Source organism: Artemia franciscana, chromosome 11 (assembly GCF_032884065.1).
Source record: "Artemia franciscana chromosome 11, ASM3288406v1, whole genome shotgun sequence".
Classification (NCBI taxonomy): Eukaryota; Metazoa; Arthropoda; class Branchiopoda; order Anostraca; family Artemiidae; genus Artemia; species Artemia franciscana.
This window is the reverse complement of record NC_088873.1, coordinates 40513618-40533009: the sequence shown is the minus strand read 5'-3', so window position 1 is coordinate 40533009 and position 19392 is coordinate 40513618. Positions and strand designations below refer to the sequence as shown.

The 19392-nt window shown below is 33.2% G+C and overlaps 1 protein-coding gene across 1 annotated transcript in view; it reads right to left on the bottom strand.

Annotated features, from left to right (window-relative positions):
• Window positions 1–19392, bottom strand: part of LOC136033222 (mitochondrial ribosome-associated GTPase 1-like) — a 46540-nt gene that overhangs the window by 10927 nt on the left and 16221 nt on the right. Inside the window, exons 5-6 of the mRNA XM_065713934.1 lie at window positions 12702–12860; window positions 146–227 (exon numbers count right to left, since the gene is read on the bottom strand). Of these exons, the coding sequence (XP_065570006.1) occupies window positions 146–227; window positions 12702–12860 (241 nt within the window). The remainder of the gene's footprint in view (window positions 1–145; window positions 228–12701; window positions 12861–19392) is intronic.

The following is a 19392-nucleotide window of genomic DNA, read 5'->3' as shown; positions in this document are numbered from 1 at the left end:
CAAACTTTGTAAAATGCAACTCAGTAGATGGATGGGACTGAGTCTCAGCTATTGAAGGGTAGCAAAATTGCCGTCTTTTGTTGACACATTAAACCGTAAGAAAGCAGACCATACACATCCAAAATATTGAAAATTTAAAACTCACGAGTAAATGCCCTCTTTATTCATCCAGTAAAGAATGTAGTCAGCGATCAGTTCTGGGCCAACAAGATGATCCTTCAAAGTTGCTAAAAATAAAACAAAACGAATATATTAAACCCGTCAAACGAATACACTAAGGTTTAATACAGTATTTTAAATTTTCGCGGGGGGAAGAATGTGACCAAAAAGCTGGAGGAGGAAAGGGGGACTAACTCACCATAGTTTGATCTATCTAGTATATATAAATATCTACTTGCACTTTTTTTCTGGTTAGAGCGGGAGGAGAAGAGAGAGACAAGCCTTATTGCTCTATAAAAAAAAGCATCTAGAAAGGTACCGATTTTAAACAAAAGGAAATCTTGAGCTTTACTGTACAGCCTAATGAAGGCCTATGATGAAGGCTTATTCATCCCTCTTTCCTCTTACTTCTATTGTATATCATGAATGTTCTATGTTTGATAACATTAATAGACATGGACCATTTACAAGGGCATACCAAATTTGAAAAAAATAATGCTACTATTAATAACAACTCAGCGCGTCACCAAATCCCTGAGGCCAACACAGCCACGCACACTCCTCCTCCACCCAGATTTGTTTAAAGACTCCCAGGAAGTTCCCATTTCCCTTAAATCTCTCTTTATGAATTTCACCCACCCCGACCACGGACGACCTACTTTCCGTTTGGCCCTTGACGGTTGGCCAAAAAGGTGAAAAATTTATAAAAACATAACATATAATAAATGGATGCATAAAAAGTAGGATACAAAAGTAAAAGGATAAGCAAGGAATAGGTAAGGAGTAATATTCCCTTAAAACAGCTTTTGAGCGCGACACACCGAGGGAGAATTTCAACACGTCTGTCAGGGGTAGTTCGCCCCTGACCCTTCATAAAAAACTATTAAAACCATTATAAACCCTTTGAATAAATTAAGACACGATGGTTTCAGTTACTAAAGCTGCAACAGAAAAACTCTCAGCATATGCTTAAGTGAGATCGGGTTTTTTCGCATCAGACCACTGCAAGCGGGCTACAGTGACTCAAAAAGCGTCATGTAACAAGACAGGAAACTTTAAAGCAGAGTGAATAAGCTAAATAATATGTTAATCAGCAGTTTGTTTGGCATAAAAAAAAAATTGTACGGAAAAGGGACATAAACAAATTGAATTACCAAGGACAGTGAAAATGTTTTTACTGAACAATTTGAAAACTTACACGGCTATTAAGAAAAATTGGTAATTCAATTTTTAATGATAAGTACATCCAATGAAGTCAATCAGTTTCCGGTAATTTGCACGGGTAATTGCAATTTGGTAACATGCATTGCATCGGTAGTTTGGTAATTCACAAACTGCACTTTTGGTCAAAATAGAGTTGTTCTTTGATTATGGGCAGAATTACAATTCACATTAACGACTTTCGGAATTCCTTTTTAATGTTTCTTTCACATTTTCAGTCGACACGAAAATGTCGGAGGAGGGATAGGGCAAAATGTACAATTTAATATCTAGGGATTACCTTTTTTCTTTTTGTCAATTAAAGTCAGCAAAAAATAATCTAAAAAAGTATAGGAACAAACAGCTTAAGAGGGTAGGCTATATCTTTCATACTTAAAGAAAGTAGGAATCATAGGCTACAGCAGTAGTATAGTAGTTGCCGATTCGGCCTCAACTATCTCATTCACTAAATTTACATAATTTTCAGTTCATTTTACATCATTTTAACATCAGATACTGAACGCTTAGGTGCTCCTTTAATAAACTTTGGCTTTTTTCCCAGATGAATTTCACCAGTGAAAGATTTTTGGGAGGAAGTCCAAACACGCGTCAGAAACAAACTGAGTAGTGACAAAATTCTGTGGATTCATTTCCTTAAATCTTCTTTTTATTTAATCAAAACACAAACAACCACAATTCACATCGTTAAAATTTCGGACTTGAGTAGAATGATAGGCAATTTGCTTATTTGAAGTCTTTAAGTAGTTGACGATTTCATTTCCAGGTTGGATTCCAAAAGAATCATAACATTCTACAAATGAGTATTTGAAATAGAAATAACATTGAAATAACAAGTCCAATGCATCCCACTCGATCCGATGCAGTCACAATTGATTACACGACATTCTTTTTTAATTTTACTTAGTAAATTATCTCAGGAAAAAACACCTCGAAAATAAGGTATATGACCTAATTCATTCAATGTACTAAATATTTGTCAGCGGTATCATGTGATTTTTGATTCTTTCTGGCGTTCCTCATTTTTTGGAAGTGATCGTTCTTTGAATTGTAAAATCTCACAATTCTCTGCTATTTAGATACTTTAACCATTTCTACTTGTATTTCCTTGGGTATACCACATTTTTAGGATCTTTAACAACGGCTTCCGATCCTGATCCAACAATTTTGTGTGTACCTGGTAATTTTAAACCTCGACCTTTCGGTAAAATCCCCGGTAATGTTAAACCTCCACCTTTAGCATCTGAAGGATGATTAATTTTATCAGTAATTTTCTTTCCAGTGTATGTACCTAATGCAGCAGCACAACTTGTTAGAGCAGCTTTACCTGTTGTAGCTGCTAATCGTGTTAAAATGAAAGTAAGCCGCCATTTTGAATCAGTTGATGGTATGATATATTTATATAAACATCTTTATTCTTTATTTTTCCTCATTCAATTTGTTCAATTTGTTTTCTTTTAAGCAATAGTTCAACAGACTCTTTACCAATAACAATATTTTCTATTCGAATTTGGCAATTTTTTTTTGTCTTAAAATATCTGTTTATTTTTACTTTTTGAAGAGGAGATAAATGAATTATGTATTCAATAAAGTTAGCTTTTTTATTGATTTCAAATTTATCGAGAAGAAATTAGAGTGGTAATCTTGGATGATTGTGAAGTAGTTGTTTGTAGGATAAATCAATAACACGTCCTCTATTTTCATTTTTACATTTTTCATTCTTAGTCACCTGTCTTTAAGGTGACTATAATATAAATAGGGTTATCTCGATTTATTTTTGACTTGAACATTCTGGCTAGCTACCGGGAAATTCTCGCAAAAGATTATTTCCCATCTAAAGTTATGTTTTTGATTATTTTTTGTCTCTGTTTATCACTAGTGATTGTTTCAATACTAGCTCTTTTTCTAAAATTTTCCATGGTTTTCTCAAAACAAGCATTATTCATTAATTAAAAGAAAAACTTCCTCGAAACTATTTGTTCCCCTTTGTCGTAATTTATTATTATGATTAACACATTCTTCTAAATAAGGCGACTCAGAAAATGCTAGTATTCTATATACTTTTTCAATATTAAGCCATACTTTAAATATAATTTTAAATTCTTATAATGAACAACATAATTTATATTATTAAGTAAAGCTGTACTTAAAATATATTGAAAATGTTCAAGAGCTAGTGGTAAATCTTTATGTAAATTGTGTAACTCACTTGAATATTCTAAATCAACTTCATAAATTGTCTCTACATTATCCTTATTCATTTCTGATTGAACGTAATATCTTAACTGTTGCTAATAGTCTGAGGTGTTGTTTTCTTTTAAATGGTTGGGTATATTGACAAATTTAAATCTTTTTCAGGTAAATTTTGAGACACTGCCAAACCGTATAAGTTATTATAATCTAAATAAATTAAATGATTTGAAGGTTTGTTTTATCAAAGGGTTCCATATATTTATTATTAGCTTTAACATTGTTAAAAAATAATCTTTGTCAAAAAATAAGGGAATTTCAGCTTTTGAGTGTTTGAGAAAAGCTTCCCATGCTAGTCCTGATGCTGAGAAAAAGTGCAGTGGATCTAGTTATAATTCTTTAAACATACATTTCAAAACTTTTTAAAGACATCTGATAAAATTAAAACGTCGCTTTTTAGGTATAATTTATTGTAATCTAATAATGTTTTACATTTAAATAATTTCCAAATAGATTTTGCTATTATACGTTCTTCTTCAGAAATATTCTCCCCTGTTAATCTAGGATAAAACTTGTCTATTGAAGGTAATTTAGTATCATTTATTTTTTCATAGCTATCAATATATTCATAGGGATCAATCGCTTTCTTCATTGTTTCGTTGGATTATTCAGTATTTCAACATACATCAAAAGTATACTTAAGATTATTCCTTAAACAATTGCAATTTACCTTACATTCACATTGTGCTAAATTTTCAGAAAGCCTATCTAACAACGAAGCCATAAAACGGAGTGAATATATGAAATGCATTTCGTATCGGGTTTCATTAACAGTTATCGTTTTATAAAATGACTAGCTGTTGGGGTGGCGCTTCGCGCCATCCCAACACCTAGTTGGTAGGGGCGCTTCGCGCCCCCCCCAAGCCCCCCCCGCGCGCGTAAGTCGTTAAGCGCCATATAAGTTACGCGCCATTGTAGCTGTGTCCCTGTGTCCCACCTGTGAATATAGATAGATAAATATATATTTTTAACTACATAAAACTTGCGAATATACAACATTCTTGGCTGTCCCATTGTCTGTACATATAAATAGATTGTCAGGTTTACCGACTCTTGAACATGCAACATATAATTGTCCATGGGAAAAACAATCTGTATTCAGATCTATACCTCATTATTCTAATGATTGCCCTTGAACTTTGTTGATGGTGATTGCTAATCGAACATTCCTTGTGTCCCCGTCGTCATCTATATATCCCCCTGTGTCCCCCGGCGTCCATGCAACATATAATTGTCCATGGGAAAAACAATCTGTATTCAGATCTATACCTTATTATTCTAATGATTGCCCTTGAGCTTTGTTGATGGTGATTGCTAATCGAACATTCCCTTTGTCCCCGTCGTCATTTATATATCCCCCTGTGCCCCCCAGCGTCCCCGTTGTTGTTGTTTCCCTGTGTCCCTGATTGCTAATCGAACATTCCTTGCGTCCCGGTCGCTTTCTCTTTGAGCGTCCCGGTCGTCATTTATATTCCCTATTGTGTCCCTGTGTCCCACCTGTAAATATAGATATATATATATATATATATATATATATATATATATATATATATATATATATATATATATGTATATATATATATATATATATATATATATATATATATATATATATATATATATATATATATATTTAACTACGTAAAACTTGCGAATATACAACATTCTTGGCTGTCCCATTGTCTGTGCATATAAATAGATTGTCAGGTTTACCGACTCTTGAACATGTACCATATAATTTTCCATGGGTAAAACAATCTGTATTCAGATCTATACCTCATTATTCTAATGATTGCCCTTGAGCTTTGTTGATGGTGATTGCTAATCGAACATTCCCTGTGCCCCCCGGTGTCCCCGTTGTTGTTGTTTCCCTGTGTCCCGGTCGTCATTTATGTGTCCTGGTCGTCATTTATATTCCCTGTGTCCCGGTCGTCATTTGTGTCCCGGTGCTTTGTTGATGGTGATTGCTAATCGAACATTCCTTGTGTCCCGGTCGCTTTCTCTTTGATTGTCCCGGTCGTCATTTATATTCCCTATGTCTCGGTGTCCCGGTCGTCATTTGTGTCCCGATGTCCCGGTCTTTAATTTCGTCAGTCGACAAACATGACGTCAGTCGACACACAAACATGACGTCACTCGACACATACACACACACACACAGACAACTTATTTTTATATATATAGATTCTATATATATAAAAATAAGTTGTCTGTGTGTGGATCTGTGGATCAGGTGACGTCATGTTTGTCCGCATATGACGTCTGAATTATTTCACACTAATACAAAAGAAGAAAAAAACTAAAAAAGGTAAAAACTACAAAAAAAAACTAAAAAGAAAAAAAAACTAAAAAAGCTAAAAAACTAAAAAAAACTAAAAAAAGGTAAAAATCTAATAACTAAAAAAAAACTGAAAAAAATAAAAAAAGGCAAAAACTACAAAAAAAAATAAAAACTAAAAAAAAACCGAGACACAAATGACGACCGGGACACAGGGAGTATAAATGACGACCAGGACATAAGTAAAAAAAAAAACTAAAAAAACTAAAAAAATGGTAAAAACTACAAAAAAACTAAAAACTAATAAAAAAACTAAAAAATCTAAAAATCTAAATAAACTAAAAAAGAAAAAAAAGAAAAAAGGAAAAAAATAAAGGAGAAAAACAAAACTAAAAAACGAATGTATATACAGACCGGGACACCGGGATACAAATGACGACCGGGACACAGGGAATATAAATGACGACCGGGACACAGGGACACAACTACAATGGGGACGCCGGGGGGCACAGGGGGATATAAATGACGACCGGGACACCGGGACACAAGGAATATAAATGACGCCCGGGACACTCAAAGAGAAATAACAGACTGGAACACCGGGACACAAATGACGACCGGGACACAGGGAATATAAATGACGACCGGGACACAGGGACATAACTACAAAGGGGACGCCGGGGTGCACAGGGGGATATATAAATGACGATGGCGACTCAGGGAATGGTCGATTAGCAATCACCATCAACAAAGCTCAAGGGCAATCATTAGAATCATGAGGTATAGATCTGAATACGGATTGTTTTCCCATGGACCATTATATGTTGCATGTTCAAGAGTCGGTAAACCTGACAATCTATTTATATGCACAGACAATGGGACAGCAAAGAATGTTGTATATTCGCAAGTTTTACGTAGTTAAAAACATATATATATATATATATATATATATATATATATATATATATATATATATATATATATATATATATATATATATATATATATATATATATATATATCTATATTCACAGGTGGGACATAGGGACACAACTACAATGGCGCGTAACTAATATGGCGCGTAACGACTTACGCGCGCGGGGGGGCTTGGGGGGGCGCGAAGCGCCCCCACCAACTAGGTGTTGGGGTGGCGCGAAGCGCCACCCCAACAGCTAGTATAGATATAAAACTTTCCACTGAATCCAAAATACCGTTATCAGGTACTAATTCTCTAAGAAATAAATGAGTCATATTTTTAGAGATTGTATATTATAATAGGTATATTTTTGGGAATTCTAAAGGATTTATTACATTCTAATGAGTAAATCCACGTATATTACCAGTCATATAGTCATGACCTAACGAAAATTATTATCTACCATATCCTTTCACAAATATGGCGGCTTTTATTATTTGTATTATTCCATTTTTCTCTTACTTGTTCTCGTGTATAACCATGATCTCTCTGCCTATTTTCATACTCATTGGCTATTTCTTTGCACACTTCTTTTATGGTAGTTACAAAATGCCCGCTAGTATCTTCACAAAAGTATCTGTAATATTTATTTTGTGCTGTGTCAAAATAACAACGTTTTTAAAATCCATAAGCAAATGGCTTTTGCTCTGCTACTTTAATTGTCTTTTTACGTTTCTTTTGATTAAATTCTTCAAAATAATGCTCATTGGCTATTTCGGTACACATTTTCTTATGATAGCCACAAAATACCCACTAGCATCTTCATCGAAGTATTCATAACAGTTATTTTTTGCTATGCCAAAAGAACAACATACTTAGAATCCATAAGCAAATGGCCTTCGCTCTGCTACTTTAATTGTCTTTTTACTTTTCTTTTGATTAAATTCTGCATTACGGTTCAAAATCAGCTATAAAACAGTAAGGTACTTTCATTTGTTTAGCTATATTTTTAAATTCAATTTTAGATCCTGGTTTTGGCATTATGATGTTCGGATCTTCACAATTCTCTTTTTTATTATGTCTTTCAAATTTGTCTTGTTCATTAAGGTGTTTTCCACAGAATGCACATAGACAAATTTTATGCTCATTTTTAGTGATTTGAGATGCAAGTAATCTACTTATATCTTTAATTAAAACATAATGATTATCAAAATATAGTAAATTAATCACAGGTGAAGCAGTTTTTCCATTGCATTACATTATATTTTTTATAAATTCAAGTAGTTCTTTTTAAGTACCTCCAACATAACTTGGAACATTACATTATATTTTTTTTACAAATTCAAGTAGTTCTTTATAAGTACCTCCAACATAACTTGGAAATCTTGTCATTCGATAATCAATTCCGTCAACTCTTTCAAATTGTAAACGTGTTTCGGGTGTATTCCCTATGGCTAATGTTTGTATATTCCACTGATTACTATTTAGATGGCTTTATTAAATGTCAGTATTTTTATTAAAAATTTGCGAAAAGCTATGGTTAAGGATAGGCTCGAGTTCTTCATTATCCTTCTAAGAATAAAAAGTTACCCGTGTTGTAAATTGAACTCTGTAGCCATCTCTATCGTTCATTCTAATTTTTTTTTATAATCTCTAACAACAGTCAAAAGTGGTCAAAAATCAGCTCCATTTGCAATAATTGAAAAATTAACTGTAAGAGAATTTTCTCTAATCCATTGAATACTTGGATAATTATCGTGTTCTTCTTCTTTAAACATATACTCTGGGATAACTGGAACTTCTCTTGTTTTTTTCTTATTTACAAATAGATTCAAAATGTCAATATTCCCATCTTTTTTAGCTTTGTTTGTGCCGATTAAATCTCTATTGCGTTTTTGAGGATTCTAGTCCAGATTGTATGTTCCTATGATTGTATGTTATGAGTATTCTAGTACAGTATTCTAGTTCTGATTGATCGAAATAACCTTTTACTTATTCTTCACTTTATTATAATTTCCTGTAGTTGGAATGTTTTCATTAAAAAAATTTTTAGGTTCAATAATATCTTTATTTCTCATTGTGTTAAATTGATTTCGTAAATCTGAAATGGTTTTATATTTTTTATTCTTTCCTTTTCTAATCCTGTTTTTGAACCTGGAATAATATTAAATCTGTATTAAATATTAGATATAATTATATTAGTTTTCCAAGAAAACTAATACAACTCAGAATGCCAAGAAATATAATATATTTAACCTTATAGTAATATAACCAAGAAAACTGAAAATATATTAGTATATAATATTAAATATAAAATATTAAATCAAGATGATTTCTTATCATCTTGACGCTTTGCATTACATTCTAACTCATTAGATTATCTTCAATTAATATTTTATTATTAAGATGACTATTGATTTTATTTAATAGTTTATCTTTTCTACCAACAGCTCTTATATCAAATAGTTTCACTGCTCCACGTAATCCATTTATTGCGCAACGCGATATTTTATTTTTATTTTGACGAATTTGGATTTTCGATGCAAACAACTTTTAATGACTTCTGCAATGTCAGCCATTTATCAAGAGCTGATTTGATTAATCAAGATTCCAAATCTTATAAAATAGTCAAGCCTGAGGAATTTTATTTCTTCCTATTTACTATTCTTGAGACTTTCTTGAGAACGTAAAAATTTGATACTGTTTATTAATATACTTAATAATTTAAATTTGTTTAATAGTTTAAATCCGTAATAACTGGAAATTTCTTGTATGCGACGTAAAAAGGTTATTGCAACCGAGTCTTTAAATAGGGCAGTTTCAAAAAGAAATGATGTGCCATTGATTAAAGGTATTTGTAGACTTTGTGGTTGCAAGAAAAATCGTTTAAAAAAAAGGAAGCAATGAGCAAAGACCCTGGATAAAAGGAAGTGGTCTATGTACTGTAAAGAGTAGCATAGAAAAGAAACTTTTAGAACTCTAGTATTCACACTTTTCGGAGATTGGTGATTTACGTAGAAAATTAAAAGAACATTGTTCTACTGTATCAAAAACTAAAATCAATGAAGTGTTTCAAAATCAAACAGTTATTCTTTACACCATCCAGCTAAGACACGTTTACATTCATAGCGTCGATGACCAGTGTCAAGCAAATTTGGTTCATATGCAGCAGTATAAAAGTGAAAATAATAATTTTAATTACATTCCTATAGTCATCGATTTTCTTAGTATATATGTGTGTTGTATTCCTTTAAAGGATAAAACGGGTAAGGAAATTATTAACGATTTTACGGATTTATTTAAAAATAGAAAACCGAAAAAATTACAAACAAATAAAGGTAAAGAATTTCTTATGAAAAATGTTCAAATATTTTTGAGAGTTATGAAATTCATTGGTTCTCATCTGAAGGTGAATTGAAAGTTCAAATTGTTGAATGGTTTAATAGAACATGGTTTAATCAAAGAGAAATTATTGAAATATTTTACTCATAACAACACAGAACATTGGATAGAAGTACTGCCCTCTTTCGTTTACAATTATAACAATTATTATAATCGATCCATCAAAATGAAACTAATAGAAGCGATTAAAAAAGACAATGAAAACAAGACGTACACTAATTTATTTCCAGATCTCGAAGTTCAAAAACCTTCCACAAACAAATTCAATGATGGTGATTTGGTTGGAATTAATAAAAGTAAGGATGTTTCTGATAAAGGTTACCTACCAAATTACACTTGAAGTGTTTCAAATAGCAGCAGTGAAACATAAAACCCCTATAACGTATGGACTGTCGGATAAACATGGTGAACTCATTATTGGTAGTTCTTCCGAAAAAGAACTCTCGAAAGTCATTCAACAAACACTTTCATTCTATAAATGGATCCTAAAAAGTTGAATAAATTACTAGCGATTATAGTGAAAAGTAGAGAGATACAAAGAAGTATAGTTCAAAAATGTTCCTTAGAGCAAGCTGGATTTCGTGACTATGCTGAAAAGATGGTTGCTCTAATCGCTGAAGCAGGAAATAAAAACAAAAATATGATTATTGATAAATTTCATGGAAATGACACTAATTTAAGAAGATGATTTAAACGACTGGATCAACCTTTAAGCAACGCATCAAGTTTTCAAGCAAGCAAGCAATCAAGCTCATTCAAGTCAAGCAATTTTAGCCCCAAATAAACCAAGTTTCATTGCTAATGTCGATTCCAGGATAGATGAAATTACTATTGAGAGAAATCCACAAGGACTATGACCCTAAGGGATTCTATTTTGAAATGCCTAGATTTTATTTAGAAAATTATTAATATTTAAAAGAGGCAATAAATGAATCAGGAACACTTAACTAAAGATAGGAATGCAAGATGAAAGGTGTGAAATCTAGTGAATCGAGCCTCAGTTCGTAAAAATCTACAAAAGAAGGTCAAAAGCTATTAAAGATAATTTTGATGTTATAAAACCTCAGCAAGGAACTGAGATTAACATGAGCGCAAATGATATGATCGAAAAGTTAAATAGTTTGCTAGGTAGCAGAGCTGCTGGAAATACATCCGATGAAATGAGAAACGAAGCTATTGACCTGCTCGATTTATTATTCAGAAGTAAAATTATTAAAAAATAACTATAATACCATTTACAACAACTATCTCAGAATTTTAAGTTTAAGATGAAAAATACTTTGCTATTTAATGTTATTGATTATTATTGGTGGTAACAAAGGTGAAATCGAACAGTCTTATACAAGTAATCCGATCACGTTGGATCGAAATATTGATTATGAAATAGCTTTAACTCAACGTAGACTATGGTATTCATGGTTTAACATTAGAGATCAATTTAAAAACAATACGTTTGAACACAGGGGAACAAACAAGGATGAATGGGTTAACGTTGTTATACCCAATGGGTTGTATGATGAAGAGGGTTTAAATTAATTCTTAGCTCTTCATTTCAATTCATCACTAGATCGATGCCCAATCAGTATATCATCCAATATAGCAACAATGAAATTTGTTATGATTTTGAAAGAGAATTATAAATTTTGGTTTATCAGTGATTTATGTTTTATTTTAGGATTTGAATATGAAGCTGAACTAAGTAATAACTATAATGAATGTATCCACAAGAAGATTCTAGATGTGATTTCAGTGATGCTAATGAAGATTATTTTAACGCCTATCAATCATTTTTACAATTAGGATATAAACATAAAAATGTTGATAGTGGAACAATTGTAAGTTACAATGATTTTAAAACAGTATATCCATTATTTTTTTTTTTTTTTTTGATGTTTCAAAGAATGAATCGAATATTTGTCGAAGTGGATCAACTGCTGCTATAGAAAATTAAACTTTTATTAGATCAAGTACCTGCTAATCCGTATACCACTTACTGCGTTATATTTTAAGAAAGAAAAGCAATCATGGAGGTCATTGATAGTAAATTATATGTTAATATATAAATTATTTTCGATTTAGAAATTTGTTTAATGAAATTATTTACTAATAAAAGGAGAAACTTTTAAACGAAATGAAAATGGAAAATAAATATTATCAAATTATTGGGAAAGAAGATTTAGACATTGGAATGGAATACACAATTAAAGCAATGAAATGTGTTACAGCTAAATATAGAAAGAAAATCGTTATCATTATTGTTTCTAAATGTGAAATGGTTGATCTATTGGCAATTAAGCGTTTTGTTTCTAAAGCATCCGATCTTAAAAGAAATTTAAAAAACCAGACAAAGGTATGATTTTAAAGGTTATAGAAAATTCTGAATTCGAATTTGGCCGTTAAGGGCTTGTGATATAAATTAAAAATAAATAAATATCGTATCTAAGACGAGGAAGATGAAAACAAATAAAAATAAAATACCACACGCTGCTAGTTTCATCCCAGTTTCCGCATCTTTAATTGCAGGGATCATAATACCAGGAGTATCAAGTAAATATATTTTTGGATTTTCGCAAATTTTGACTTTTTCTTGAAGACTTCTGGTGATTCCAGCAACAGCTCCTACGGGTGCAGCATTGCCTAAAAAAAATTGACAGAATTTTACTATAAAAAAAAAAAATAAATGAGGGAGCACGAAATCTTTGTTTCTTTAAGACGTATCTTAGATGTTTCTTTAATGGCACATTTTTCAAAAAGTTTGTGGTAAGACAATGGAAGGCAAGTACAACCTGTGTCAAAAGTAAATGAAAGCATAAAAATAGGATTATTGATAACGATAAGTTCATCTAATTTTCAAGATGGTCCTAAAAATTTGAAATTCAGTAAGTTAAGGGTTAGACATAAAAATTGATTAGCATACGAAAAGTTGCATACATTTAGAAAAGGGGGAAAAGAAAAAGGGGAACGATTTCAGTAAAAAGTAATCTCTCTGATTCAGCCTATTAGAAAATCCTGTAGTAAAAGTTTCAATTCAAGGGGGGGGGGTTACAAAAAAAACTTTAAAAAACGCACAATAAAGGTGTTTTATGCATTTTTATTACGTTTTACGAGTCGGTCAAACATACTGGGGGGAGGGAAGGTTTCATTAGAGATGAGATGAGCAAATCTATCAGTGGCTGTAAAATATCGGGAGAGGGCTTGTTCAAACAAAAACTGAAAGTTCTATTGTCATTTTAATTAACAAAAGATATCACGTCACGGTAAAGTGGCACGCTCTACCAGTGTGTGCCTAAACACATTAATTCTCACCCAAATAGGGCTAAAATGCTATTAATTGAAAATTCTGAGAATTAGAATCATCAAAAACTTGTTTGAACAGCCTCCTAGTTCCATAATACCGCATTTGGTGCATCTGTCTCAAAAGATCCATGCAATCTATATAAAATAGACGATTAGTGAAAATTACTTTTAATCTTAGACCATTAGTATAGAGAATTACTTTTAAGCTTCATTGACTGAGTTTGGAAAGGGTCTTTTTGACAAGGAGGGACGGCTTCTAACCTTCCTTTATTATGAGGGACACTTTTAGGCTACTTTTGCAATATGAAGACTGCAAGGTGACAGTCTCCCTCTCATTGACAAAGTATTTTTTTTGTGGGTAACTTAGTATATTACATTCATATGTTCTCTACATACCTACACAGATGGGTTAGGGGTGGAGGGGCATTTACTAAAAACAAGGTTTACGAAGAAAAGACTTGAAATTTGACGACCCTAAAATCCATTTTCAGTAGGAAGACCCATCCCCTGAAAAACATTCCAAGAGATTAACTTTTTTAGATATGATTTTCATTCATGTTTCACGTTCTAACATGAGTTAAAGAAGGATACAGTTCTTTTCAGAATCAGAAAGAAATTAATAATGGATAGAAAAACACTCCTCGACTCCTAAGAAGAGTGCCTATAAGCTTTTAAATATTCTGCATCGCTCTAAATGCTAGTAGTCACACTTATTACGTTCCCGTCTGTCTACCAGACAGCCTAGCCTAGCGGTGGATGATGAACTTACATTGTCTTTTATTTATTTTTTTGTGAAATAATTTGATTGATTTAATGATTTTCATAAGTTAAATAGGTCTCTTTCTTTTTTTTCATTCTGTTAAGTCTTCCTATTGTGTTCTCTTTTGTTTTATCAATTATCTACCAATTCGTTTTGACAGTGTGTTATTAATATATTGGACCGCCATATTATTGTGCAGGTGAACCAATAAGCTTGAATATGCCCAAACCTAAGCACCGAACGATATTACATTGCCATTTTTTTTTATTAATTTTACTTTCAATATTATTTTTCTGTAACTTTTAATACAAGTTCTATGGGATGCTCTTTGCATTGGTGCTGTATACATCTTTTGTAAGAAATTTACACACCTACAAGTTATAGACCTTACCCGTTTTTATCTGTCACGTAGTATTGCGCAATTTCTTATCTTTTCCGTATTTTAATGTGCGGAGTTGCCACCACGGTCATTATCCTAAAGTATTAAAATTGCCCAAATTTGCGTGCTAAACAACGATTTTCGGTGCTGAAGTCAATTCTTTCGCGCTTCTTAAAAGAAAAAACACTACAATAAAAAAAAACAAATTAAAACTAAATATTAATCATTTACAGGTTACTGAACTAGGCCTAGACAAAAATAAATAAGAAGTACTGCTCATACAAATGCTCAAACGGAGACTACCAATCTACAGATCACCTAACACCAACAACAAATCTCACTTTATCATCGACATAAAGAACTAACGCTAAATGAAACCCATAAAAATCCAACTTAAAATTCCAATATTTAGAAAATATTACATCCAACTATTTTTCTCCAACAAAATATTTTTAGGTATTTTTTTAAGCAACCAAGGGTATGGGAATTCCGAACGCCAACAGGAATAGAGTTCCAGGCATGCCCCAGAGCAACGGCAAGACCAAAGTCTGACCACACTAAGGGGGGGGGACCAGTATATGCTCCCGATTTCGAGCTGTATATGGGTGCTCAATGCCATTGAGCACATCAAAGATATCCTTCAGCTTTAAGAGCTGGACAGGAGGATAAGTGGCGGGATTGGCAGAAATTTGGAGATTACGGATGGGGGAAAGTAGATACGGCAAATTAGACATCCGAGCAGACGAGCAATAGTAAAGATAAGGATAAAGAGAGAGAGAGAGAGAGAGAGAGAGAGAGAGAGAGAGAGAGAGAGAGAGAGAGAGAGAGAGAGAGATAGAGAGAGAGAGAGAGAGAGAGAGAGAGAGAGAGAGAGAGAGAGAGAGAGAGAGAGAGAGAGAGAGAGAGAGAGAGAGAGAGAGAGAGAGAGAGAGAGAAGGTTTATTTAATACAACAATCGTAGCTCAAATGACTAATTTGATGTTGAAATACAAAACATGTTATTATGCACTATTACATGATGACGTAAAAAAGGGACGAAAGAGTTCCGGTAGCAGTTTGTCAAGCACGCACATGCACAAGTTTTAGCTTCTGTCTCGTACGGCTGACTGTCGGGGCTTCCAGAGGTAAAATGTCACGATGAGGAGTGTTAGACAGCAGCATTTTGCCAAAGCTGCATTTTTCCGTCACACAAACGGAGTTCCAAACTTTGGAGTTCAAGGGTTGCTAGGGCATCATGGTAAGAAATTTCTCTATTACTCAGGATGATCCTGGTTGCCCGTTTTTGGACTGACTCTAGTAAATAAGAGAAATATAAAAGACAGAGAATAGAAAAAGGAAAAATGCGTAAGGGATTTTTCATCTATCACCAATGCACGTAACGTACTGTCATCAGCGAATGCGATTAATTCTTCATGTTTATTGGATGCAGCTATTGGTGCGATTCGGGAATCATATTTATGACATAATCCACAGCAGAGATTTGGTGTCGTGGTAGTAAAAAGCCGATAGAGGTCATTAACGTAGACGAGGAATAGTGAAGGCCTAAGAATTGAGCCTTGAGGCACTCCATAATTAACTGGAGCTTGGTCGTCTGAATCTTCAGTAGCGATAGAACGGCTAGTGAGGTATGAAGAAAACCATGACACTTGCTCCTCACGAACTCCGTGACGAGACAGCTTATCAATAAGGATCTCGTGGGTCAGACTGTCGAAAGCTTCCTAACATCGAGGGAAATGGCTGCTGGTGTGAGACCAGAATCCAATGACTACCGTATGAACTCAAAAGCCAATTGCAGGCATGTTCCGTTGAATATTTTGCACGAAATCCAAATTGATATTTATGAAAAAGCTGTTTAGCGTCGAGGTAACTCATTAGTTACTTCAGCACTGGTTTTTCAAATATTTTAGAAAAGACGGATAGGAGAGATTGGCCACAGTCACCTAATTCAAAAGGAGATATCACTCGTGCCAACTTAAGTCGCATTCCAAACTCCTAATTGCAATGACTTATTAACCAAATGACAAAGTAGCTTTGTAATTGATGGAAGAACGAACTTATTGACTTTAGTAGGAACTTGGTTGAAACCGGCAGAAGAATTCTTGAGGATTAAAATTATTTTCTCCAATTCCTGCTCTGTGACTGGCTCGACAACCATTGATTTAGAGCACGGAGGACCAAGAAACTGTTTCCAAGACTGCACTTTAGAAGAAGCAGGCACACGTTCCGCTGTTGTTTTTTTTCACCTCAACAAAAATTTCATCAGCTAATGTCGAACTTCGTCTTCATCTGTATTCACCCTATCATCCATTTTCAGAGATTTGGGGCAACCTAGTGGTTTTGTTGATTTTCGTGTAGCCTCTTTTATCCCATGCCATATCTTCTTAACATTATTTCCAGAATCTACAAGTCTCCTGGTAAAATATGCCACTTTAGCTTTGCGTGTCAGTGATTTTAGCATATTTCCATTAAATGTTCGTTGCTTGGTCTTTTCTTATAAGCTTTCAAGAGATATTACTTTCTTTTTATTAACGGTAGAAATTTATTTGTTGTCCACGGGGCTATAGGTGTTGATCTTTCAGACCAACTAGTCGGAGATTTTAGACAACGTTCCAAAAAATTACTTTTGCAAAAATAACAAAACTTATATCCTATATCCCAGGGCTTCTTAAACTGTGGGTCGCGACCCTCAGGGGGGTCGCGAGACTACTGAAAGGGGTCGCAAAGATCTGATACTTTTCAATTATTATAAATAAAATTTTAAAATTAGTATATACACTACGTACAAATATAAATACAAATAAAAATCATACAAAATACTATTGTAGTTTTATTATAACTTTTTTTCAAAAAAAGTGGCAATGCAAAACTGTTATGCAGGGCCTATAAATGAAAATATGGAAGTGGCATTTAAAATAATAAATACAACGCGCTCCTCGATTTTCAACTGAACCTTCGACATTGATGTCTGGCCGCCGGCGTTAGTGTTTGCAAGATAACTTAGTGATTATAAGTACCCAGACGCCGCGTCGCCTTACAGCTTACACATACTGTTTGTACTTCAGTTTGGACTCAACTTTGTCTTAGTAGTGACACGTGTGCATTTACTGTGTAATTTTCAGTCGGTGTTTTTAATTATTACGTTAAAGTTCAGCTACATTTTGTTTAATTGTTTAACCATCATGGATAAATGGCTAATTAAAATTCCAAATAATAAGTCTGCCACGCCGTCACAACCAAGTTGCAGTGCTTCAAATCCGACTTCTAGCAAAACAAAAAAAGAAAATATGACGAATCATATTTGCAATATGGCTTCACATGCTCTTCTCACAACAATGAAGAACAACCAGTGTGCTTAATATGCAAAGAAGTTTTGGCTGCAGAAAGCATGAAACCGTCAAAACTGCAACATCATTTGAATACTTAACATGCAACGTTATCAAAAAAGCCGATAGAATATTTTGAGCATCTTTTGCAAACATCAAATAAAGAAAAGAACACTTTGGAGAAGTATGTTACTTTGAATGATAAATATCTATTGGCATCGTATGAAGTTTCGTATTTGATAGCAAAAACGAAAGAGCCTTTTACTATTGGAGAGCAACTTTTACTACCTACAGCTATAAGAATGTCTGAAATTGTTCATGGAAAGCAGTATGCTGCTGAAATGAGTAAAATTCCATTACCAAATGACACTGCGTCCAAAAGAATTTCAGACATTAGCAATGATCAATTTCAACAGCTTCTTATGAGGCTTAAAGACAGCTCAAAGTTTGCAATACAACTGGACGAGTCGACAGACATTTCAAAAATGGCACAGTTGTTACTTTTAGATATATTTATGAGGGAAGCATTCATGAAGATATACTGTTTTGTCGTCCTCTAGAAAGTCATACTCGTGGAAAAGATATATTATAAAAAAGTAAATGAGTTTTTCGAAAAAGAAGGATTAAATTGGAAAAATTGTGTTGGTGTGTGCACGGACGGTGCTGCAGCAATGACCGGACAAGATCTTGGTTTTACAGCATTTGTTAAAGCTGGAAATGATCATATTACATTTACACATTGTACGATTCACCGAGAGGCACTTGTTGTTAAAAAAAACTGCACCAGAATTAAACACTGTGTTTTTTGATGCAGTCAAAATCATTAACTTTATTAAAAGTCGAGCACTTAATAGTTTGTTATATTGCTAATATTATTGCTACATGCTGAAGTTAGGTGGCTATCAAGAGGTCGAAGTTTGAAACGATTATTAACTTTAAAAGATGAAGTTCTTATATTTCTAACAGAGCAAAATTCTAATTTGGCCGATTATTTTCACGATAATTTATGGCTTCTCAAGCTGTGCTTTTTGGCAGATATTTTTGATAAAATCAATTATATGAATTTATCAATACAGGGAGTCTGCCTTAATATGTTTATGTTAAAAAATAAACTTAAGGCTCGCTCGAAATGTTTCCATTTACTGAAGAGTATATAATTAGTAACAATATTTCAAAAAAAGATACTCCTATAACAAAAATTATAGTTAATCATTTGAAGGATATGGAAGTTTACATGCATAGGTATTTTCCCAATGATATCGATACACAACAATGGATTTGCAATCCATTTTCAGTTGAAATGGAAGAAATTGATTATTTAAACTTAAAAGCACAGGAAGAATTTGCCGAATTAACAAGTGATACTACCTTGCGACTCAGATTTTCTCAAGTGCCTGTGCATGAATTTTG